This window comes from Brachycentrus maculatus, unplaced genomic scaffold, assembly GCF_059751285.1.
Source record: "Brachycentrus maculatus isolate JH-2025_06_01 unplaced genomic scaffold, ASM5975128v1 h1tg000239l, whole genome shotgun sequence".
Taxonomy (NCBI): Eukaryota; Metazoa; Arthropoda; class Insecta; order Trichoptera; family Brachycentridae; genus Brachycentrus; species Brachycentrus maculatus.
In genome coordinates this window covers 89499-117324 of record NW_028280990.1, presented here as the reverse complement: position 1 = coordinate 117324, position 27826 = coordinate 89499, and the positions used below count along the sequence as shown (strand labels likewise).

The following is a 27826-nucleotide window of genomic DNA, read 5'->3' as shown; positions in this document are numbered from 1 at the left end:
GAATTACCTCTCCTTGTAAAAAAATGCACCTTCTCAAATAACTTTTAAGAAACGTCTGGGACATTACTATCTATCATTAGAATCCTAACTGTCCATCAAACCTCCTCCCTTAGTTTTTCCCTCTACCTCCTTCCCTAAACTCCCTTTTTCCGTTTCCCTCCTTATTATCATCTTTTGTAATTTATGTTTTTTTTAATGTTCAAGTACTATCTACCCTCTGATTGCAAACAGCTATATATGGTATCAAACGTTTTGATCAATATCACTAGTCTGTTTTTAATTGGTTGGAAGATATTGCTTTTTAGCAATAAGCCCCGCAAAAGTGTTTATTTATTTTCTGTACATGAAGTTTAAATAAATAAATAAATAACCTTCAATCTGACGGTGCCAAGAGATGTAAAAATAACTCTTAAACAGAGATTTGTGAACATGTATTTGGACACACACTTAACGTTGCGAAATTCTAAATCACACCTGATTTTTCAATATGCCAGTATTTATTTCCAAACACCATTTCATTTCGTGTTCCAACTTTTCTAAATTCATTTGCAAATTAAATTCCCTAATCAAGTCACAGGTCCGCTGGAGAACGTAGCGATCCCGACACCCTCTCGTTAGGCCCGGGGGGTGTGGGCAGGGTGCGGTGGGGGCGGTCCGACCAATTGGGTGGCAGCCCCGGCAGCCATTTTGTTTGGCACCCCCCACCCCCGCGCAGCCTGCAGCATCCCAGTCAGGGATGGTCAGGAGAGAAGAGAGAAAATGGCGTTTTTGTTTGTTTTTTTTTTAATTGCCATTTTCTATCGAAATTGTTAACCCTCGTTTGGTGGCCGTCTTGACGCGGAGGCTTGGGCGTTATTTTTTTGACGCACCGCCAACTAGTTCTATTATTTTTTATTATTATTTAAATCTTCGAATTTTTCATCCTTCGCTTTGTGGCCGTCTTAACGCGCAGACTTCGCCATCTTTACGCACTGCTTACTAGTTCTATCGTTCTTTCTATTATTTTTATTTAAGCGTCAAATTTGTTAACTCTCGTTTGGTAGCTGTCTTGACGCGGAGGCTTCGCCGTCTTACGCACTGCCTAGTTCTATTGTTTTTTTTTTATTATTTAAACATCCAATTAGTTAACCCCCGTTTGGTGGCCGTCTTCGCTGTTTTGACGCACTGCGTGTCTCTTTGACGCACTGCCTATCGTTTTTTTTTGTTTTTTTCAGAAAATTATTTATGATAATGGTTTTCAACCCCTGCATTTTTGTGTATATAACATATTATAGAATTTTATTTATTTATTTTCCCATCAGTCTGATGATGTCGGTAACGACAAAATCCGGTCACACCGGTTAAATTAAATATTAGTATTTTTTTATATATTAGAATTTGTTATATTTTTAAAATTGTTTTAATTGTCTGGACGACAGAGTTAGGGATAAAGCTAGTACATTGTCATAAGAAGAAATCTATACTAAATAAAAAAATCAAAATAAAATTAAAAAAAAAAAATTTAAAAATCTTGTTGATTCATAAATAATAATACTAAGTTTATAAAAAATAACTATAGTGAATCGATCAAGTGGCTAATCTTTATAAATCTGTGTTTATGGTATACCACAAAGTGACTGTCGAATCAATTAATTAAGGTATTTTATTAAGTAAAATATAAATTAAAAATTCTTAACCGTAGTTGGCAGAAAATACCTTCTGTTAAAATATTTAAGGTTTGATCCTGATCATCCCTTGATCCAAATGTCTGCAGCTCCCTTGGTAAATAAAACGGGTAAATATATATAATATATGTATACCGAATCCACCCGGTGAATACCGCGCCTCGACGGGCTGTGGAGGTAGGGGGTTAAGGGTGGCTCGTAGTCGGAAATTAATCTCAAACAAGCCGCTTTTCACCTACCTACCCTGTTAACCTGTTTACGCCCTACTAGACTTTAATTAAAATTCTAATCGAATTTGAAAAATAAAAAATTTAAATAATTTAAATTGCTTACTGGAAAATGACTTACTACGTTAAGATTTTTATAAAAGCGATTTGGAGTATATGCCGATCTTGGTAGTCAACGATATTTGTTTCTATTTTGTATTGTTGACTTTGCGGGGCTTATGACCTGTCATAGGATGGTTAGTGTTCACTTTACTCACATGCGACATTCACCATTCTACCTCATTCGAATTATGTATCTAGATTTTGGAAAATTTGAGAGGTGTGGTTGTCAATCATGGGTAGAATTGGTGATTGTTACACGTGTGTAAAGTGATCACTTAAACCAGTCTATGACGGTCGTAAGTCGTGTAAATGCCCAGACTTCCATATTCTTCATTTATTTTGAGATGCCAATTTTTTTTATGAATTTATGGTTTAGTAATAAAATAACTCCCCCCTCGAGTCAATACCTCACCCAACTCTACCAATACTTGAATATTTTTTTGCTCGTTAGCTTTCGTAATCACCTGTTGACGAAAACATCTGAAGTTTAGAAAACTAGTCGCGTGTAATGAAATAAAACCCAATTATTGGTGTTATACAAGTGTTTAATTTTTCGAAACAATCGGCAGGTGTGTATGAGGAGATGCATGAACGTGGAAGAGGCGAGGAATGTTTGCAAATACAGAATGGTTTAGCGTTCTATTCTCTCTGCCTACCCCTGCAGGGAAGCGGCGTGATGGTTAGTTAGTTAGTTTAATTTTTAAGCGGCCGGGTCAGGAGTCGTAATAATCGTCGGGTATGTATGAGGAGATGCATGAATATAGAAGAAGCGAAGAATGTTTGCAAAGACAGAGTGGTGTGGCGTTCGATTCTCTCTGCCTACCCCTGCGGGGAAGCGGCGTGATGATTAGTTAGTTAGTTAATTTTTAATAAAACCACCGGAATGCTAAGTTTATCGCTATTTTTAACGCCAGCTTCTCAGAAGCCCGTACATCTGGAGCGTCTAGCGTGACAGCCATATTTGGAGCTGGCAGTCTCGCTAGTATAGTCGCAAAAACAGGTAGCTATTACATCCACCAGTTTGCCCTTTTAAGGCTACAATGCTCTCAATACATTGGGAATACCTTCTCTATAACGCAAGAGGCTGCCATGATGTCGTCTTCTATGTGCCTTAGTGACTTCAAATCATGAGATTTTGATAATTGACATGTTGAAAACTATAAGACCGTGAATCTATCTGTATTCAATCATTCATTCAAACCCTTACCCGCACCCTATGGTGCATAGGGCACTGCATCATATAAACGCAGTTTTATCTTGATCATTAACACATGAAGGAAAGGTGATCAGCCCTCGGCTTATGGTTCCAGTCCAGGGTTATATTGAATAAATATTAGACTGAAAAAAAAATGTTTCCAAATAGTTGTTCACAAATCTGGATTATCTCCAATTATAGGAGTTATTTTTCATATTATTTTTTGACATTTCATCAAAGATGAAGAACATGGAAGTCTGGGCATTTGCGGAGCTGACGAATGTCATAGGCTGGTTTAAGTGATCAATTTACACACGTGTAACATTCACCAATTCTACCCATTATTGACAACCACACTACGCATAACAGAGACCTTATTTTAAAGTATGCAAGATCTTTCCAGAATTATTTCGCATACCAGGAGATGCCTAATTTGTTTTAACGCTTATGATTTGACCAATTATTTTATTTACAACATTTTAGATGTGTCCAAATCCTTGTTCATAAATCTGGGTTTCTCCATCAAGAGACATGGTATTACAACTATTTTACTATTACTGTTCGAATACCAAACCTCTGAAAAAACACCCTATATATTTTAATGTTTTGAATTACTCGATGGCATGACGAGGCTTGCGGTTCGGGACCCAATCCTGGGTAACTCAAACGTCTCTTTGAGTTGATATATTTTTCCTTTGCACTCTGCCATTTTCCCGTATGTTCCTTTGTACAACTTCCACACATAAACTGTTCTGACCATGTCGCACTTATAACTATTTTTTCTTCTCTTTTTGTACACAGAGCGTTCTCGCAGCGTTCGCCTCATTTCGTTACTTCCAGGTGAGTCCCATTAATTACTCCGCATGAAATATATTTGTTTAAACGTTTTCTAATTGAAGCTACCGAAGGAAAAACGCCACATGTAAAAAAATATATATTTGAAAACCATTAATTAAAACTAGAAATAAAGATAAAATAAGATTGCCATTTTTAAAAAACCGAATCGCAAAATTGTATAATGTATAAAGGTGGGAATATGTATGATGAGATGCCTGAATGTATGAAGAATGAAATGAAAATGAAAATGAAAGGATTTAAAAACATGTTTTAGTATACTGTTTGAAGATGTTAATAAATATATGACGTAAATTAATTGTAAAAATAGTTGGTATTCAATGTAACATAAGCTAACTAAAGAAATAAAATTAAAAATTAATGCTTAAAAATTCCAATGAATATTTGAACGCTGAAATGCAAAATATTCTTATAATCTATGCAATCTTTCTTTTTTTAATAAATATATTTTTAAATTTAATGTATGAGGAGATGCATGAATATGGAAGAGGCAAATATTGTTTTCTAAGAGAGAGTGGTGTGGCATTCTATTCTCTCTGCCTACCCCTACGGGGAGCGTCGTGATGGTTAGTTCACGAGTAAGACTGGTGATATTATAAGATGGCAATTTCGCTCGGTAATTTATGTATTAAATATTTAATCACACACTGATTTTTTGAGTCTACTAAGTTGTATTTTATTGTTAAAAATACCCATAAAAAATCAATTTTGTGACAGTAGGGTATTATCACTCGGGAGGAATATCTAATTTAACATACTCAACGTATTAAGGATTGTGTAAGACTCGTTTTGTGTTTATAACAGCCGATATAATCAATATTTCCATTAATTATTTACTTTTGCGATATTCGCATTCGTAAATACGTTGTTTTCGTCAGTTGGTAACGAATGACGTCACAGAAACGAATCCACACTACTACTATTATAGCTCTATGAAGCAGATACATAAAGGGATACGGTCATTAATTCACCCGATGACGTCAAATTTGATGACGTATAGCGATGTCCATTTTTCGTTTTATTAAAATTTCTAAAGTTTAAACCTTCATATCTCCCTTACTTCTCTACAGATTTCAATAACAATGTTACCGATAGTCTTGTGATTTTTCGTATTTATTTATTAGCCAATAAACCAACATCATTTTTTCGCCTAGTTAGGCATTTTCAAACGAATCGCTCGGTAGTATTACATATTATTAGGGCTGTGATCTGTTATGTGATACGACCATGGTGTTTTCTACCTAACTCGAAATCGATGTCTCACCATAAACGCTGGAATGTCGTCATAAATATTTATTAACCAGTCCCATGCGACAAGGCTCCGTGTAATTCTGACAAGTTCGACACCTCCCATATTTTTTATTTATTTATTTTCATAATTTTTTGTATGCCAACGGACATTTAAAAAATAATCTTGGTATTACTTTTTGACGTTTATGAAAAAGAATCTGGATATCTGAAGATCACTTAACACACGTGTAACATTTACTAATTCTACCCAAGATTGACAACCACACTAATCAAATTCTCGGAACTTCTTTATATATATATTGTGTTCATATTCGAAAAATAGCAAAAGAGTTCCTGCTCAATAAAAAGCTTCTTTTCATCTCACCAATAGATGTATCTAGTGAAGTTATAGTGTTTTAAAAAATTAAACAATGTTTTAAAATTGGTTCATATACATATATATAGAACTTCCAAGAATTTGAGTAGTGTGGTTGTCAATAATGTGTAGAATTGGTGAATGTTGCACGTGTGTGAATTGATCACATAAACCAGCCTATGACGGTCATCAGCCCCGTAAATGCCCAGACTTCCATATTCTTTTTCATCTTTGATGAGATGTCAAAAAATCATACGAAAAATATCGCTTGCATCACTAGAGACATCTGTAATGATTTAAAGAAATATATTTTTTTTAAACTCCTAATTGGAGACAATCCTAATTTGTGAACAAGTATTTGGACACACTCAAAATGTCGTAAATAATCTTGGTTACTGTAAATTTTATTTTAAATTTTAAAAGCATTGTTAACTTTGTGGTATGGTAATATAACACTCTCCTTATCATTCATCATTCACTTTGTACCACTTAAAACCACAAGTAAAGTCACCCTTTGAAATATATTCGCAATTCAATTCAAACCCTTACCGCACCCCAATGGTGCATAGGGCACTGCATTATATAAACACAGTGTTATCTTGATCGTTAACACACGAAGGAAAGGTGATCAGCCCTCCGCTTCAGGTACCAGTCCAGGGTCATATTGAATAAATATTGGAGTGAAAAAATCACTTATATTTATCTGACCCCCCCTGGGAATCGAACCCGGGACCGCCAGAGCGGTAGCCGAGCGTACTGACCATTACACTACGGAGGCGGACATTCGCAATAATTAAATTAAAAACTTTTTCCTAATGTGATCACTTAAAAAAACTAGTATCTACACTAGAAAAAATTTACTTCATATAAAACGTTAATTTATAATATACTGTTTCAAAATACATCACCTTTATTATCTTTGTTTCCTTTTACAAAAAATCTTGTTCCTTAACCCCCCCCCCTTCCCTATATTTATTAACCTATATATATATATATATATATATATATATATATATATATATATATATATATATATATATATATATATACCTTCGTTAGTTTTAATTTTCACCAGAAGATGAAAACATCTGTAAGTTTTCGAAACTAGTATAAGTATATAAATAAAACTCATTAAGTGGTATATTCAAGTGTTTTTTTTAAATAATCAACATGTCATTCCACGACGTTAATGCCGAATCAGTAAATATTAGAAAAAAATAATATCTCAAATATTTCTGCGGCATACATAATTTTTTTGTCTTCCTCTAGATGTCTTTCGAGGAAGATCTATGGCTATTTCCTGATTTACAATATGTTCCGGTTCTCTATATCCTAAGTCTGTCGATAGCTGACGTGTTTCAATCTCTTAAATATCTCAAAAACCGTATCTTTCAGCATTAAAATATCACGAAAGCAATTAAGATTTAAATTTGATAATCGCATAAACCTTATCGCGGTAAGACAATGCAATAAATGTAAAATATAACGCGTGGACGTAATAATCTCTTGGTTCATATGACGACATTCTCAGACACATATGGGTTTCTCGTCTCCACTCTTATCTCTACGATCTCCATTAGCCTCTGAACGTGAATATCATTACCATCTGAGTTTTATAATGCACTGCTGTACTAAGGACTGACACGGTAACTGGCATTTTGATACTGTTGCATCCTGCGAAATTTTTGGTCCAGACCTCCCTACATATTCTTAAATTTTGCTCTATAACTTATGAAATCTTAAGCAAAATGTGGTATGATGTATAGCCCATACACGGATCTCCTACATATACATTTTCAATTAAACTTTTACTTGGTAAATACCACTTTTTCTTGAAATGGTGTTTCGATGCTTTCCGCACCAATTTCAAACATCAAAATATTGACATAATTTTCATTGTGTCCAAAAATCTGGATTATCGCCAATTACAGGAGTTATTTTCATATTATTTTTTGACATCTCATCAAAGATGAAGAAGAATATGGAAGTCTAGGCATTTACGGGGCTGACGACCCCGATTCGAGAACAAAGTTAAAAAATTGGTTCATAAATATAGAACTTCCAAGAATTTGACTAGTGTGGTTGTCAATAATGGGTAGAATTGGTTAATGTTACACGTGTGTGAAGTGATCACTTAAACCAGCCTGCGACGGTCGTCAGCCCCGTAAATGCCCAGACTTCCATATTCTTCTTCATCTTTGATGAGGTGTCAAAAAAATAATATGGAGTTTTTGTTTTAATTTCGTTAATTCACTTTGTTGTAAAATCTATACATTTCTAATTCAAGTTTTACTTAGGGAATTTACTAAGTAAAAACTAAAATTAAAACGATTATTTTGAGTAGTATTACACAAAGTAAACGATGAACGATTAGGAGATCATAAAATAAGTCAGTATATTAATTTCTGTTTTTAACTCCGAAAAATTTCCAATTATGTTTTTATTAAAAACGTCATTATTTCCATCCGGTCTTCTCCGTCTTGTCCATGGGTCGTTCATCTTCCCGGCCTGCCTTCGTTTCGGCGTTTCGAATGTATTTTCCGCTCCCATCTTCCGGGGTCCACTTTCCCTTCACCAAAATCGTCCAATCTCAAACGATTTAGTTACATCTCATCTCGTTTCGGATTATAGCCATCAATAAATCTTGATGATCAACCGACTTGAGTTGTTAATTTATCCAGTGGTTGTAATTTACAACGAATTTCGTTAAGTACGCAATCAAATTGATTGAAAAAAGAGTTACAAATAACTTATCTACGTCTGTTTACAGAAAATTTGAGATATGAAACGTGAAAAAGTGAATAATTCTACGTATTATTTAATATTGCTCTATAACTTTTGACAATTCGCTCACTCCTTTTAAGAACGTCATAAATAAAAAATCGTCAATTTTCAGTTGTGCATGTTTTCAGAATGCCCAGAAAATGTACTATATCCCAGCAAAAGAGGCATATTTTTAACTTAATATTTACCCGCTACAGGGCAGAAAATGCTGTTTTTGCATTTTGAAGAAAATGTTTTGTTTAATTATTTTTATAAATAAATTAAATATTTTTCAAATGTAGAAAAAACCTTCAGGTTTTACCTAAAAAGATCTGTTGCACAGTAAAAAGTTCAATAAGTGGCTTGATATTTATTTTTAATACATTGTGTTATATTTTTAAACTTTAAAATCGTTCTCCTGAAAAATCAAGTATTTTGATTTATAACGTTCTTGAAAGGAGTGAGCAAATTCTGCTCAATAAAAAGCTTCTTTTCATCTCACCAATAGATGTCTCTAGTGAAGTTCTAGTGATTCAATAGTAGGTACAATATACACAGTACCTACAATGTTTCAAAATTGGATCATATATATATAGAACTTCCGAGAATTTGAGTAGTGTGGTTGTCAATCATTGGTAGAATTGATGAATGTTACACGTGTGTAAAATTATCACTTATACCAGCACATGACGATCGTCAGCCCCGTAAATGCCAGACTTCCATATTAGTCTTCATCTATGTTGAGATGGCAAAATGTAATTTTTTCTAGTTTTTTTTCCAAGATAAATTCTTTTATATTTCCAAGCCGAATCATACAGTATAATTTTAATTTTCTACATTAACCGTTGTTTTCCTTCTGCCCGTTTTTCCATAGTTCCGGTCGTGAAGAATCGTTGAATTGGACATTGGTCGCCGGAAGGCTTCTGTATTCAATCAAGCCAGGTTTTTGTCGAGACACTTAGGACGCTTCAGACCTCCCGTGACGATCCTAAACGAACCAAGATGAAAACTGTCACGGCCATTTACACTTTCGATACCGTCGCGAAAAAAATTAATTGCAATGACTTTAATGAGAAATAAATATACGGCAAAATGTTATCCATGTAATTTGATATACTTAGCGGAAAATTAAATATATTTAACACTTGACTATATTTTTATCTGCCTCCGTAGTCTAATGGTGCGGTATTAGTGTGTTTACCTACCTTGATGGATGCTCCGGGTTCGATTCCGGGGATATTATAAATTATTTATTGTTACTGGAGACAGTTGGTAGAATTCCAAATTGAATTGTTGGGTAATTATCCAATATGAAACAAGGTTTGTTGGATTGAATTCTACATGTATTTATGTATATGTTAATACGTGACGCGTTTCGTCTTCTTAGGACATTATCAAACACTAGGACATTATTAACGTGTACATAAATAAATGTAAAATTCAATCCAACAAACCTTGTTTTATTTTGGATATACTTGTTTAACCCAACAAGACATTATAAATATTAGTAATTTTTCATTATAATATTTATTCAGTTTCTTCAACCCTTATGTATAGAAGTGAAGCGTTGAGTTAGTTGAAGAAGGATAAAAGTAGACTGAATGCAGTCGGAATGCGATCTCTCAGTGCGACACAACCATGTATGGTAAATGTTCCAATGATGATCTGAGAAAAGAATGCGAGGCTGAGATAAGCCTATTGATGAAATCAAGAAAGGTGTGGTGAGATGGTTTGGGCATGTGAATCGAATGAGTGAAGAAAGAACGGTAAAACTAATTTATAAGGAGATCGGATTGGTAATAGAAGCAGGGAAAGACCGACGAAAACTTTCCGTGATTATCATCATATTATCATCATCATCGTGATATATCATTGCAATGAATGATAAAAATAACATTTAGGATTTTTATTGAGTGTGGAAGTTTTTTTTTTGTGAAAGTATTCTAATATATTTTTTTTTATTTAAAATAAACCCTGACGATGACAATGTATTGTTGAAACCGGTAGGTTGAATTATGATTAAAAAAAAGTGGTGAAAACAAAGTCTATCAATTAAAGATATTATAAAATGTACCACAATAATAATAATAAAACCCTTATCCGCACCCCAATGGTGCATAGGGCACTGCTTCATATAAACGCAGTGTTATCTTGATCGTTTACACATGAAGGAAAGGTGATCAGCCCTCCGCTTCAGGTACCAGTCCAGGGTAATATTGAATAAATATGACAGTGAAAAAATCACTTATATTTATTTTACCCCACTTGGGAATCGAACCCTGGACCTCCAGAACGGTAGCTGAGCGTGCTGACCATACACTACGGAGGGGGACAAGAAAGTAAAAGTTTACCACAAAGTAAAAGAAAATATTAAATTCTTATTTTTAATTTAATTCTTATTTCTTTTTTTTATAAAATTTTGGAACGGTCTCGAAAGTGTTAGCTCCGGTTGCAGTGCCTTATTGAGTAAGAGTGATGTCCGCGGTTTTTGCCTTCTCGGACGTGACGCCTCACCATGGGCCATGGGAAACAATTTTCGTCGTCTGTCTTTTTCTGGTAAGCGCCGGTATAAATCGGGTGCCATTTGTAACAGAAGACCATCGACTTTTTGCCGTTTTAAATTCTGGAAATATCACACTCTTTTGTGAAGGAATACAGTTATATGTATTAAATTTTGAAAAAAAAGGCATTGACACTTAGTTGTATGTACTTTTCAATTGGTTTTTCATTCTAAGGCGTAGTTGGGTAGACGCTTGACCGAGAAATTGGTATCTCTGGTTCGATTACCGCCAATTGCCAAATAAATTCAAGAAAGATTTATTTTCAATTAGTCTGGGTGTTTGTATGTATTTTTCACATTTACCTTCCCTATCCTTACTATATTATATTAAGCCTCTAAAAGAAGAGGGTTTGCTGGTTATTTATTTAATAAAAAACTCGAATAACGTATAAATAAATTATTATTGAAAAAAATAAATTATTGAAAATCAATAAAAAATATTTACAACGTTTTTAGTGTGTCCAAACACTTGTTCACAAATCGGGGTTTCTCCACTTGTATCAGTTATTTTACATTTTTGACGTCACAACATACATGAATAAGAATATGTAAGTTTTGGTATTTACAGAGCTTACGACCCCTCATAGGCTGATTAAGTGATCACTTTACATACTTGAATCCTTACAACATCCTGAGTGTGTCCAAATACTTGTTCACAAATCTGGATTATCTCCAATTATAGGAGTTTTTTTTTTTTTGAGATATCATCAAAGATGAAGAAGAATATGGATGTCTGGGCATTTACGGGGCTGACGACCGTCATAGGCTGGTTTAAGTGATTTTCATCATCTCACCAATGTCTCTAGTGAAGTTCTAGTGATTCAAGAACAATGTTTCGGAATAGGTTCATTTATATAGAACTTCCAAGAATTTGAGTAGTGTGGTTGTCAATCGAACTGGTGAATGTTACACGTGTGTAAAGTGATCACTTAACACACGCCTATGACGGTCGTCAGCCCCGTAAATGCCCAGACTTCCATATTCTTTATTTATTGACTTGGCGTTTAATTTGTAGAACTCCATTTTAATTTATGTATTAATTTAAAATCAAACACAGATTTTTTGAGTCTACTAAGTTGTATTTTATTAACAAAAAACACATAAAAAATTATATTGTGACAATTGTTTCGCCTTGTTAGGGCATTATCAAACGAATTGTTTCGCCTTGTTAGGGCATTATCAAACATTCGTTTGATAATGCCCTAACAAGGCGAAACAATTGTCACAATATAATTTTTTATGTGTTTTTTGTTAATAAAATACAACTTAGTAGACTCAAAAAATCTGTGTTTGATTTAAAATTAATACATAAATTCCATATTCTTCTTCATCTTTCATGAGATGGAAAAAATAACACTTTTATATTCACCATTCCTCAACACACAGACACACTCAAAATGTTGTACATTATATGTTAGTGTGTTTAAGGACAAAACAAATTACAGTTGAATAGGAAATTCATAGATAATACCTGTAAATTTTTACTCTGTCCGCATTCTGGTTTTAGCAGATCAAACACGAGAATATTCGTCAGTATGTCTCCACTTATCTTTCACTTAAAATTCTCTCCGGTGATTATGCAAATGCTTTTCAAAAATCTTCGAGAACTCTTCCAAAATTTATTGCTCCTCTCTTACACACCCTTTTCATTTTAAATCTTCCTCAACAATTAGCATACCCAGATCAGTCTTCGAACCCCCAAACTCTTCCGAGTTCATCAACCTCCTCAAAACTGGCAACGTTTAAGCATGATCATGTAAACTCGGCTAAAGAAATACCACGCACTTTTGTACTTGGTACCACTAATTTGTTTTGATTCATTTCTTGTGTTCAAGACGTGAAATGAACCTCATCAAAAATGATGAGTTATTCGTTAGTTCTTCGTTTGGTATAGTTTATTCTTTATCTGCCTTTTTTACTCGTTGGCTATTGGGTTAAGTCATCTTCGATTTGCATATCATTACATCTTCCGCGTCGATTTTATCGTCTGTATCAAAAGGACCTTTTCACCTCTTTGATTACTTGATGGTTTGAGGCGCGTTGCTCTAGCACCTTTTGTCGAAACTCGTTTTTAGCTGTCTGCTTGAGTGTTGGAGACCAGGGCATCATTATTCCAATCACACCTGTGCCGTATTTCACCTTGAGCGCTCCGTAATACATGCTGTGAGCGTGATTTCCGATAATTTTATATTTCGGTTAAGGTATTAAATTTGTATTTCTTTTAACGAGTTAGCGCTGGCGAATCTAACAGGGTGCCAACAAACACCATTTAGCTACGTTCAGCTAAAGAGACTTCACATTGCAGCTATGTTACTTTAAAACTTTTTAGATTTGTAGCACAGGTACTTTTGGGGATATCGCACACTCCTTTCAAGAACGTCATAAATCAAAATACTTGATTTTTCAGGAGAACGTTTTTAAAGTTTGAAAATATAATACAATGTATTAAAAATAAATATCAAGCCACTTACTGACATTTTTACTGTGCAACATATCTTTTTAGGCAAAACCTGAAGGATTTTTCTCCATTTGAAAAATATTTATTTTATTAAAAAAAAAATTAAACAATACATTTTCTTCAAAATGCAAAAACAACACTTTCTGCTCTGTAGCGGGTAAATATTAAGTTAAAAATATGCCTCTTTTGCTGAGATATAGTACATTTTCTGGGCATTCTGAAAACATGCACAACTGAAAATTGACGATTTTTGATTTATGACGTTCTTGAAAGGAGTGAGCGATATGTTACATGTACTTTTAGAAATTACGATAGTAATTTTGAATATATTTTGCTGATGAAGGAAAATATGGAAGTCTGGGCGTTTACGGGACTTACGACCGTCATAGGCTGGTTTAAGTGATATAAATACAAACAGCTTTATAAGGTATCAAACGTTTTGACCAATATCACTTACTTGTTGTTGTTCATATTTCTTTTCTGTTCATAATGTTTAAATAAATTAATAAAATAATCAGCTTTCCACATTCTTCATCATATATGTTGAGATTTAAAAAAAAAAGTAAAAATAACTCCTTTTGGGAAAGCGGAGAAAATCCAGATTTGTGAACAAGTATTTGGACACCCTCAAAATGTTATGAACTACAATATAGTATTCAAAGCATATACATATCGTAGGTATACTGGCAAAAAACGTTAACTCTAAAATGCCTGTTTGAATAATCCCTGTTTTTTAAAGCTTTTAGCCTGAATAAAATACCCGCTATTGATTGAACTTAGAGTGGAATTTACTTTTAAAAACACATACATATGATATTTCAACTACTTAGTGTATTTTGCCAGTTTATAGAACATTGAAACCTTTGTAATATGCATCATTAATTCATATTTTTGAGTTAACTTTTTTTGCCAGTATACCCACGATATGAACATTATTTATTTTAATATTCTGTATACGGAAGCCCAAGTTCTTGACAACTCATTGCCCAGAGATGTCTTGCATAACACTAAATGTTGCATTGTCAAAAGAGCCCCAAACCAAAATAAACAAATTGGTACAGAGACCATGTCGCTCAAACAGTGGGCAGGTGTTGTTATTTATAGTAATGTTGACGGTATCAAGCCCAGTTGTTCAATTAGTTGAATCTACTTGTCAAATAACAACATAAAAATTCTATGGATTTCCTGCTGGTCTCAGATTAACTCGCATCAAAAACAGCTGGTCAACCAGCTTTGTAATTAACTGTTACTCACGGATTACGTCGTATGAAAAGAAAATCCTAACTCCGGGTTTAAAGTTAACTGCTGTAAACAAGCCCCATTTATCGAAAGATGACTAAACGATTACTGGAGGATTATGCCACTTGATTTACGCACATTCACCGGCAGTTAAAGGTTAATCGTACATCAAGTAACCAAGAACCATGACTGGATTTGGTGATAGAATGGTCTTTATACCCGGTAGTGACTCGACAATAACGACGCTCATTGTTGGTGGAACATACTTCGGAATACCGTCGACACGCATCGAACCAGCTACGGAGACCTCACAGAAAGCATCCGACTCTAGGACATCGATCGAAGATAGATTTATACACCAAACAAAAAAATAATCAACACATCTAACCACCGAGATAAACAAAATACCAAATAAATAAACCAGTAAAGCGGGCATTAAAATTCTGAGACGAAGATAAAGAACTACAGACAATCGATTGTGCGAAGATACAAATACGTTTTGGGACAAGGCGATTTACATAAAAATGGGAAAACCGTCCGGACAATGAAGTTTCTTAGACATTTCTTGCGAAATGCCGGTCAAACGGTTTCTAACCAATATTTTACATTCTACTTGGCTTTGTTTAAGATTAAGCAGACAGTTCTATCTCCAGCCAAAAAAATACTTGTGACCAGAAAAGAACCATTCATATGCGTAATTTGTATGTCCAATTATTTACAAAATTAAAAAAAACAGGCTTATACCAACAGACTTTAATAAATATATTATTTATTGATTCGGCATTAACTTTGTGGAATTACAAATTATTTATTTATTTAAACTTCATGTACAGAAAATAAAAAGTACATTGGCGGGCTTATTGCTAAAATGCAATATCTTCCAACCGACCAAAGACGGACTAGTGATATTGATCAAAACGTTTGATACCATATATAGCCGTTTGCAATCAGTGGGCAGATAGTACTTGAACATTTAAAAAAACATAAATTACAAATTGACATTTAAAAAGAAACATAAATTACCAAAAGACGATAATAAGGAGGGCAAAGGAAGAAGGGATTTTAGGAAGGAGGGAAGGAAGGAAGGAGGGAAATTAAACACTCGTATATACCAATTTAATGAGTTTATTTATATATACGACTAGTTTCGAAAACTTACAGATGTTTTCATCTTCTGGTAAAAATTAAAACTAACTAACAAAAAATATATTTAATAAATACTTTAATAAAGTCTATATAACTCTCCTTATCATTTATCGTTTATTAAATGATTCGGCAGTGACTTTGTGGTAATATATATCCATTTTAAATTAGGTAAATACCACTATTTCCTAAAATCTATTGTGACACGTATTTCGATATATTCCGCATCATTTTCAAACACCGAAGCATCATTAGCCCTGTAAGTTTGTGTTAAAGGGCTAACGACTTTTGGTAAAGTGATCACTTTACACGCGCGTAACATTCACCATTCTACCAATTTAAGAAGTGTGGTTGTCAATCGTGGGTAGAGTGGCGAATGTTGCACGTGTGTAAAGTGATTTCCTCCCAGCAAATGAGCAAATGCTAACAAGTTCCTGATTAGCCCACACTATATTATCGCTCCTGTTCCCAACACAGAATAAATAAAACATTTTTTCTGGTAGAAGAAACAAAAATCCACTTTATGATCTATAAACCTTGTACATACTAAGCAATGTAAATCATAAATGCACACCCATCTAAAAAAAGTTTTATGCGTTTGTAATAATTTGTTTAAAAAATGTCATTAGTACTCGAAATTACTGTGTATAATTTTTGGTCAACCCAGAAAAAAAACAAATATTAATAAATTCTTTTCAGATTGCACAATATGATTCTTAACACTTAAATAAAAATTTCACACTCCAAAACGTCGTGAAAGGTAAATAAAACAGTTCGTAAAATTTCCGAATTCCGGCATTGAGTTACTCTCGCAAGTCTGACGTTTCCTTTTATTTTTTCTTCCTCCCTTCCATCTCTTCCTGGAGCTAAACCTGCCATAAATCTCCCTCATTCCCCTCGGCGCTGCCCGCCCACTAATGGGGTTACTCGTTAATTTGTTGACGGTCAGAGGCAAACAGGCGTAACTCCAAGATTATTGACAAAGCCCTGATTGCGGCGGAGTCCCTCAGGGATCCGGTCTTGGTCCCTTTCCGTTTTGGACTTGTTGACGACCAGGTACGCCAAACCCGCCAGCCGAGACGGATTATCCCACCGACGTCTGTGTGATTCTTTTCTCTTTTTATTTACCTGGGTTTCGTGTCTTTTTTTATCGCCCTTTCTTCGGCTTATGAAATTAACAGGCCTACTGGAATTTTAATAATGGCTTCCACATTAAGTTTCTCGTCTGTTTTATGTATGTTTTGTGATATGCGTTTCAATATGATTTGGTTATTCATTCGTTTATCTGAAATGCGAATGCTTAGATGGCCATCTGGAGTGTCCCTTAGAGACAAAATAACAAAGGCCTGGCTTTAACAGGCATCAGTAGTAAGGTAGGGGAAAGCAATTGAGTTATCATAATAATTAAAGAAAACACTTCGTTTTTTACCACTTGAGTGGTAAAAAACGAAGTGTTTTCTTTAATTATTGTAACATGTCTTACCACAAAGTTAATGCCGAAACAATAAATGAGTTATCATAATATCAAGCCACTTATTGAACTTTTTACTGTGCAACGGATCTTTTTAGGTAAAATCTGAAGGTTTTTTCTCCATTTGAAAAATATATAGTATATTTAAAAAAAATATTAAACATTATCTTTTCTTCAAAATACAAAAACAGCACTTTCTGCCCTGTAGCGGGTAAATATTAAGTTAAAAATATGCCGCTTTTGCCGAGAGATAGTACATTTTCTGGGCATTCCGAAAATATGCACAACTGAATATTGACGATTTTTGATATATGACGTTGTTGAAAGGAGTAAGCGATATGTACATTGTCTTCTTCTATCTTATTATTTTTATATTTCAATGTCTCTTCAAATCTTATCTCTCTGGTATGGTCTGTCAGCGTGCGAGAGTGAGCTATTTGAAGGATTTAATCGCCTTGGCAGGTGTGACTGTGTTTATACACCAGTGTCATTTCGACACGAGTTCCTCAGAATTTATCATTTTATTATACGCACGCCCGTAATCTGTATAACACGGCATAACAAGTTTTTTAGCCGTCCATATATTTATTTATCTAAATTAGCATATAATTTAAGAAGATCGGATTAGAGGCTGAATTACTACGAGCCGAGGAGCGTCCGGTTCTAACCCATGGACCACCAGACTCGACAGAATATTTCCAAGGTTTAAAAAATAAAATGGCAAAAATAACATATTTTTAACTTACTAGCTAACCGTCACGCTGCTTTCCCCTCAGGGTAGAAAGGGAGAATAGAACGCAACACCAACCTGTCTTTGTAAATAATACGGTGTTTGAAAATTATGCGGAATGCATCGAAACACGTGTCATAGTAGATTTTAAGAAAAAGTGGTATTTACTAAGAAAAATTTTAATTAAAAATTTGTAAATAATCTTCGCTTCTTCCATATCGTAATAAGATCTAGGTTCTGATTGATCTGGTCGTGCCAAGACTTTTTCGGCCATCCTCGTTCTGTTCTCCCGCTCACATTCGCCAAATATACTTTATTAGTCTTTCTCTCTCTATACATTCGCTCATGGAGAATGTTAATTTCAATTTTCACTACGCTGTTTAAACTGCATATATATATATTTTTTTTTTAAATGCTCCGCAGAAATTTATCCGGGCCTCAATGGTTTATGGCGTTTTTTTATGACCACTGAATACCACTTTGTAAAAATGTTAATTTGTTTTTTAATATTAATACAATTATCTGAAGATAAAGGCTACACCACAGCGAAGTTTTAATTTGTAATTATGACTTGTTTGAACGAAAATAATTTGGATATATATGTAGTGCAAGAATGTAATATTCCTATCAAGATAACACTGCATAAATTTAATTCAGTGACCTATGCACTGTTGGTTGCGGATATGAAGGGGATTACATTTTTATTTATGTTATTACATTGAATGAAAAATGCAAAACAATTCGTTATTGAAAAAATTACATTTATTTTAATAATTTGGGCTATATTTTCTAATTAACAAAAATATATGTAATAATACTTCTTCTAATACTGACCCTTATCCGCATCTGATTGTGCATAGGACACTGTATCAAATTGACGTAATATTAACTCGATCTTACGTTATATGGAAAAATAACTCCCATAATGAAAGTGGACAAAACCCAGATTTGTGAATTAGTATTTGGACACACTCAAAATATTGAGAACTAGTCATTCATCGTTCACTTTGTATAATACCATTTGATAATACTACTTCATGACTACCGTTTTCGGAAAACCATTCCATCATAAGGACAACAGTAGAGTTTAACTTTAAGAGAGAAAGAATGATTTGATTTAAAATAAAACAAATTTCCGGTTCGCGACCCCGCGGTTGAGCGCTCCTGTATGACAGCACTGCCCACACTTATTCAAATAAGCCTTGTCTCGCGAGGGTGGCACAAAGCAAGGGCTATTCAAGCGGCGGCCCGCGGACCCATTGTCTATGGATTTATGGTCCCCATTCACGCACAACTGTCATGAATTATTACTTTTCTCTTTGGCCTTCCTTATCCTCTATGGGCCGCCAACGCTCACGACTGATTGCCTCGCCCCGAAGACGGTCTGTAAATGTGCTCGAAACGTCGTGTGATAAAATAAAAATAGCCACAAATTAAATCTTCTTTGTCTATGTTGAGATGTCGATATAAATAACGATCATTTAGACCTGGCACAATCAGGTATGTCAAATACTTGAAAGCGGCCGGGTCAGGAGTCGTAATAATCGTCGGGTATGTATGAGGAGATGCATGAATGTAGAAGAGGCGAATAATGTTTGCAAAGACAGAGTGGTGTGGCGTTCGATTCTCTCTGCCTACCCCTGCGGGGAAGCGGCGTGATAGTTAGTAAGTTTTTTTTCATTTCGACACACTCGAAACATTGTAATCTGGTCAAATTTAATATGTAATAAAAAAATTAAATCATGTTTTTGCGAAAATCCCAGTATATAAAATAGAATATATGGTACTTACAAAAAAAATCAATTATACAACATTTTAAATAAAACAATCACTCAAAACTAGAAACAAACATCCCGAAGATATAAAAATAATTTTAAAATACCCAAATGCAGCGCGAAACAGTACCAACTAAAAAATTTCATATCAGTTCTTTATTAAACAGCCTCCATTTAGAAATTGAAAATATAAAAAAACTCCGCGAACTAGAACTCCACCGACAAGACACACAAGGCGGCTTGGTGGGTCTCTGCAAAAAATATATATTTTTAAATATGTTTTAAAAAATGTCAACAATCTATGTTTTTAAAAATTTAAATAAAAAACACACACAAACACTCAAAAATAAAGTAAACGAACACTAACATATACAGACTATACAATAGAAAACTAAGGAAGATAACTCCCTCTTACCGCGTAAAAATTTATGTTCCCTAGTAATATTATTTTTAAATGTACAGGGTGGGGCATGGCCAATTCCTTATTTAAAAAAAATACACAAAAAGTTATGTCGCACGTTTGCAAAGTGATTTATAAAACAGACCATGACGGGACATAAGCCCTGTAATTACCCAGACTTCCATATTCTTCTTCATGTATGTTGAGATGTCAAATATTTAAAAATAGGAAATGCATGGGCGAGTGCAGCATCGAAGATCAGATGAGGTTTAAAAGTACATAGACAGAAACTGTCGCATATAATTTGAGTTCCTTGCATCTTAGGAAAACCAGTAAATCGATTAGTTCACGAAGCGTTTTTGCTGTACCCGTTTTTATCCAAAATTCCAAATTATCTGTCCGGCCGAGACTAATGGATGAATTGTTGAATTTTGGCGGTAAACGTGATCTTTTAGGTTCACAACGATTCATCTTTTTTCGGCTAATACCCGATTTGTCAAGCGGTCACCATCTTAAATGGATCAAAATGATCAAATTTTGTGATCTCTAATTCATCTAAATTCAAACGCAGTCTTGGATATTTAGACCCTTTGATTTGATGATCCATGGTGTTTTGGTCTTCCTCTAGATGTCTTTCGAGGAAGATCCATGGCAATAGCCTTGTTTATAATATATTCAGGTTCTCTATGTGCCCATACCATCTCAATTGCCTTTCCTCTACCTTATAATTGATGTCGGTAAGAAGAAGATGTAGTTCGGACGAATTAGGGAAAGGTTTATCATGCCTTCGAATCATGTTATCTTTCTGTAGCATCCAGATCCATGGCGATCGCCTTGTTTAAAATATGATCAGTTTCTCTGTGTCCTATGTGCCCATACCATCTCAATTGTCTTTCCATGGATAAAATGATATCTTCCGCTATCTGGCTCCATCGCGACTTATCGTCTTTGTAGACTGCTGGGATCAGCTCTCCTCGTCCTAAGATTGTAGGTCCTTCTATCATGGGGAACGTCACCTAGGCCCTAGGCCATGCCTTCAATCATGTTATCTTTATGTATTATACATGATTTTTTTGATCTTCCTCTAGATGTCTTTCGAGGAAGATCTATGGCGATTGCCTGATTCACAATATAATCATTTTCTCTGCATCCTATGTGCCCATACCATCTCAATAGCCTTTCCTCTACCTTACTTTTGATGCCTATTACAGCTAAGCTTCCACGAATGCGTGAACTCTTTAGTTTGTCTCTCAGGAACACTCCAGCTGACCATCTAAGCATTCGCATTTCAGCAGTGTTGAGATGTCATGTAAAAAATATTCGTTTGAAACGTTTCGCTACTTGTGCAAGTTCTTTACCAATCTCATCGCCGATAGGGCAAAAGGTGACAGCGGTCCATTTGTCGTCTTAAAATTTGGTTAGTCAAGGTTTTTTTGGCCCAATTATTGTCGTGCAAGCGAATTGTCACATGCTTAATGTAACCGGGATATTTTTCAACACGGTCCATTCTCGATTCGGTCCGTGAGTGCTTTTGTAAGTTCCTAAATGGTCGGAATGTAGAAAAAAATACATGAAAAGAATCGCTGTTCCGATATTTTGTATGTGGCCAAACTAATTGGATTACGATGAAAAAAATATGTTGAAAAACCAACGTTTTAAGTGTATTTTTGACACTTTAATTTTGTTGTCAAATCAGCCGATTCGGCTAGAATGCACAGACTTTTTAATAAGAATAATAACAATTAATATGGAAAAATTATATACTGTACTTAACGCCATTTTTGCTTTATGATTTGTGTATTATGTTGTGAAATTACAAAAAGTCTTTAGGATTAGAGACTGTTTGCGACCCGTCGAAATTTGTTGTACGATACGTTTTTAGCAATTTATAATATTAAAAAAAAATAACTAACAGAATTGAATATAACTTTGTTTGCTTAAAATACGTTTTAAAAAACAGCTTTATCCTCAAGACTACTTACTAATTTGAAACGACTAGTTTCGAAGAAGAGGCTGTTGTTTGTTTGAAATCCATCAAAACTTATAATACAATACTAGTTATTTTATAAGAAAGAAAGTTTTTGACTTAAAAAATAGGAAATTCAAATTTTGCTTCAATCAAACAGCTCCTTCTTCAAGACTAACTTGAAACTAGTTAGTCTTGAAGACGAAGCTGTCGGACTGAAGCAAACTTTGTGATTTTCTAAAATTAAATGAATAAATAATAATAATAAACAACTACTACCCCCTCTTCAACCTTCAACGTCCCAAGGACCCAACTCTAAAATTTAGAATACGCTTCACATACGGTGTTTGAAAATGATGCGGAATGCATCGAAACACGTGTCACAGTAGATTTTAAGAAATAGTGGTATTTACTTAGTAAAACATTAATTAAAAATTGTTACTACTAGTCTTGAAGAAGAGGCTGTTTGCTTCGAAACCCGTTGAAACTAGTGGTATGATAAATAGCGATTTTATAATAAACATAGTTTTAAACTTATAAAATGAAAAATCACAAAGTTTACTTTAAATTTTAATTACGTAACACGGCGTCTTTACCTGACCAATTATATGAACAAATATAACATTATGTTGAACAAATTCAGACCATTTTTTTGGGCAGACTTCAATGCCGCCAATTTTTTTTGGTCGTCTCTTTTGTCGAATGTTTGAAGGCGTTTAGCCACACCTATTCAGCCATCAATTCGAACACTTTCGAGAATCCTGGCGGATAATAGCCGGATCCTTGCTGATTTCACGGACTTTACATTGTTTTGATGCGCATACCAAAGGGTTGCAGGGGGTCCTTGTTTATATATAGAGTCCGAAGCCTCCTTTCTACGATTTGACAAATATCCTTTGTAATTTACAACATTTTGAGTGTGTCCAAATATTTGTTTATTAAACACACAAATCTGGATTATCTCCAATTATAGAAGTTATTTTTTAATTGTTATATAAAGTCCGAAGCCTCCCTTCTACGATTTGAAAATATCCTTTGTAATTTACAACATTTTGAGTGTGTCCAAATACTTGTTTATCAAATACACAAATCTGGATAATCTCCAATTATAGAAGATAGTTATTAATTGTTGGGTACTATATACAAAATTAAACATGGTTATTGGATTGAATTCTACTTTTATTTACATATATAGGATAATATGTGACGCGTTTCGTCTTATTAAGACATTATCTAACACTCTGATTAATAAGACGAAACGCGTCACATCATATAAGTATGTAAATAAAAGTAGAATTCAATCCAATAACTGTGTTTAATTTTGAATATATTACATAACAATTTAATATGGAATTCTACCAACTGTCTGCAGTTACAATAAATAAGTTATGTTTTATATCAATTTTTGACATCTTAACATAGAAGAAGCCTCCGTAGTGCAATGGTCAGCATGCTCGGCTACCGTTCTGGAGGTCCCGGGTTCGATTCCCAAGGGGGGTAAAATAAATATAAGTGATTTTTTCACTGTAATATTTATTCAAAATTACCATGGACTGGTACCTGAAGCGGAGGGCTGATCACCTTTCCTTCATGTATAAACGGTCAAGATAACACTGCGTTTATATGACACAGTGCCCTATGCACCATTTGGGTGCGGATAAGGGTTTTATTTATATAACATAGAAGAAGAATATGGAAGTCTGGGCATTGACGGGGCTTAAGACCGTTATGGGCTAGTTTTAGAGATCACTTTACACACCTGTAACATTCGCCAATTCTACCCATGATTGACAACCACACTACTCAAATTCTTCGGTTCAATCAGCGGGTATGTATGAAGAGATGCATGAATGTGGAATAGGCGCAGATTGTTTGCAAAACCGATTGGTATGGTGTTCTTTTCCCTCTGCCTACCTCTGCGGGTAAGCGGCGTGATGGTTCGTTAGTTTTCTATTTTGAATATTTTAATATACAATATGTATTTTGAATCACAAGGGTCTCTGAAGAAAATTTTCAAAACAGTAAAAATTTGGTTTTGGTAAATTTATTACTATTGAAGATTAACAAAAGATATCTCTGTTAGATAACAATAATACGAACAGGCAAAGAGGGGTCGCCACGTCAAAAATAAATAATGACAAAAAGAATATTATACAAAATGAAACTCGTCGAAAAAACCCAGACGGTCAGAAGGAAAAAAAATCCAACAATGGTAGGAACGAGGAATAGAGCAATATAGATGAAGAAAAGATGTATTGGAGAGAATGAGAATTGAATTTGGTAGAAAACCGTGCAGTAAGGATGTACAAACATTTGCAACAACAAAAGGATATGCAGAAAAAAGGATAATATTGAAAAACAGGTAGTTAGAGAAAGCTGTGAAGGACCAAAATTGTTTGAATACCCTACTAAGTACATAATTGCATTATTCATTCATTTGGCATCATCTTTACGGAATTACATTATAATTAAAGGGTGTATGGATGCGCGGAGCGAATGAATAACGAGAGAATGACTAAGAAAGTATATCGCTCACTCCTTTTAACAAAGTCATAAATAAAAAACTAAATTTTTCAGGAGATCGTTTTTAAAGTTTAAAAATATAATAAAATGTATTAAAAATACATATCAAACCACTTATTGAACTTTTACTGTGCAACAGATCTTTTTAGGTAAAACCTGAAGGTTTTTTCTCCATTTGAAAAATATTAAGTAAATTTAAAAAAATAATTAAACAATACCTTTTCTTCAAAATGCAAAAACAACACTTTCTGCCCTGTAGCGGGTAAATTGTGTTAAAAATATGCCTCTTTTGCTGGGATCTAGTACATTTTCTGGGGATTCCGAAAACATGCACAACTGAAAATTGACGATTTTTTTATACATGACATTGTTGAAAGGAGTGAACAATATGTGATCATATGCACGACCAGATCAATCAGAACCTAAAATCTGGTGGTGTCAGAGGCCATGTATAACTAGATGTGTGGATGTGAAGGAAGCGAGGAGTGTATGTCGGGACTAAGAGTGTGGCGACCATCCTCTTGGCCTTCCCCTGCGGGGAAACGGTGTGATAGTTATAGTAGTAGTAGGAAAACTTAAAACTTAATTTAAATTAAAAAATAGATATGTGTAGCGCATGCATTGATTTGTAATATTTTTGTAACTATATTAAACAAAAAAAAATAGTTAGAAAATGGCGCTATATAACTTATCCAAAACTATTTTTGGGCAAATTGCCGAGATGTCGAAATGAACCTGTATTTCACAGACATTGTCGCCAGCGCGTCATGCTTCTAGGAATCAGTGAATGGGCCCACATTGTAAGTCCCTTAGACCGGCATTGTGGGGCCCGGCTGGTCCCCTTCAAGCGAGGCCCTTTGTTCAACTTAGACCTTCCCCGTACCCAGCCATAGACACCGTTCCACCTGCGGAAGACCTGCGGCGCACCTGATAAGGGACGTCTTGAAAGTTAGGCGATATCTAGTTTTTCCCATTTAAAAACATTGTTAACTTTGTGGTATGGTAATATAAAACTGTCGTACATTTTTTGACATCTCAATGTAGATGAAGAAGAATTTGGAAGTCTGGGTATTTACAGGGCTTAAGAGGCTGCTTAGTAATAATAAATTTGGATAGTATTTTTAGAGCTATTTTTACAATATACTACATCTAGGACGCTTCACTGTGAATGAATTGGAAATAAGAAGGTATTAGAAATGATAAAGAAAAGAAAAGGGTTTTTTTTCTAAAGATCATCTCACTCTCACTATTTATAAGTACTGGTGGAAGAGCATTCCATGCCATCGGTCCCGCAACAACAATGATTAAGTGATCAGTTTTCACACGTGCAATATTCACTTTTCTACCCATGATTGACAAACACACTACTAAAATGTTTGGAGCTTCTAGATAAATGATCATTCTCATGATTACACATGAGTGGTATGTTTTCTTCAGCACATATACCATACCTCCTCTGACAGGTCATAAGCTTTGTAAATACCCAGACTTCCATATTTATCTTCATCTATGTTGAGATGTAAAAAGAAGAAAACTCCGATTTGAGATCAAGTATTCGGACACACTCAAAACGTTGTCAAATTATATTGATGCCCACCCAGTTGGGAATCGATTATTAGACCGCATGTACGACAGATAGACGTTGCAACCGCTACGCTACGAAGGTGTTCGTGTTGCGTTCGATTTCAAAAACATGAATCATACCATTGCCCGTTATAAATCACTTTAAGTCGATTGGTTTCCAGGAATGGTTGTTCGTGTGCGATTTCTAATTGGCCAAGTGATTGACTCAACTATACCTGCAGCGGGCAAAACCGGATCCAGGGTAGAACCTTAGGCTGATCGGAATTAAAATACCTCACTTCCGGAAGACGATCGGTACATATATTAGACATGGGTGATCGAATTAATAAACCGAATGAAATCTTCTTCTGTATAATGATTGGTTTGTTTCTTTCATGGTCAGTCTCCACCTGTCTCTTCAACTCGGCGTACCCACTAAAACGCATGTCGGAGATAATTTGGTCCATGCGGGGTCGTCCCCTGTAGATTGTGCCTTCGCACATGCCTTCCACATGCCGAAACCTCTTCTAGTGAAACGGGAGGCCTGTTGACGACAGTCAATAGTCAGGCTTCTCCTGAGGAGTTTTACATGGTTTTCTCAAAGCGATGATCAAATGGTGACAAGTCCCTGATTGGCCCACACCAGATTATCCCTCCCGTTCCCAACACAGATTTAAAGAAAACATGTTCTTAGCTAGAAGAAATCAAAATCCACTAATTTATCCATAAACCTTGTACTTAATCAGTAATATATATATTAATATATATATATATATATATATATATATATATATATATATATATATATATATATATATATATATATATATATATATATATATATATATATATATATATATATATATATATATATATATATATATATATATATTGACTTTTAGCATATCCCTCATATTTTGCACCAAGTTCCTCAATCTTCCCATCTCGCCCATAGATCGAATAATGCCTTTTTTCAAGACCTTGATCTTCATAGAAATTTCTCAATAGCGAAAACGCCGGTGTTAGAAAGGCGTTCTGTCGCATGTTTGTACTTATATCAACATAATAATATTGTGCCACCCCTGTAAAGGAAGGATGTGGCATTTTATATAATGTATTTCACGCGTCAATTCACAGGTTATTTTGACAATATCGTTGAAATAGAATACGAAAATACAATACGATTGAATTTTTACGCGTTTTCAAATTTGGTGGATTATATCACCCTTACGATAGGATCGATCAATTGCTTATTTTATTAATTTGAGTGCCCACGTTACGGTTAGATTAATAATTAGTTATTTTTAATATGAATCGGTTATTATTAATAATAACCGGTTATTATTGATACTGACCGGTAAATGCGATTGAAATACTCAAATCTCATCATACATTTTCAAACCCTTGTACATTAAACACTTTGCGACACTGTTTTGTTTTGTTTTTTAAAAATGGCAGTCTTATTTTATCCTTATTTTTAGTATAATGTTCATGATTTTTTTTGTTTAAAAGTACTTTATCTTATGTTTATCTATTATTTTATGTTTACTTTTTGTTTCTCTATTAGTGTATTCATTAGTGTATTT

At 34.4% G+C, this 27826-nt stretch overlaps 1 protein-coding gene across 1 annotated transcript in view; it reads left to right on the top strand.

Moving 5' to 3' along the window:
* The window catches only part of LOC148306506 (protein pangolin, isoforms A/H/I/S-like), a gene marked incomplete at its 3' end in the record, with an annotated part of 128173 nt that overhangs the window by 26374 nt on the left and 73973 nt on the right, over positions 1–27826 (top strand). The window contains exon 3 of the mRNA XM_088264893.1: positions 3990–4028. Coding sequence (XP_088121019.1) covers positions 3990–4028 — 39 coding nt within the window. The remainder of the gene's footprint in view (positions 1–3989; positions 4029–27826) is intronic.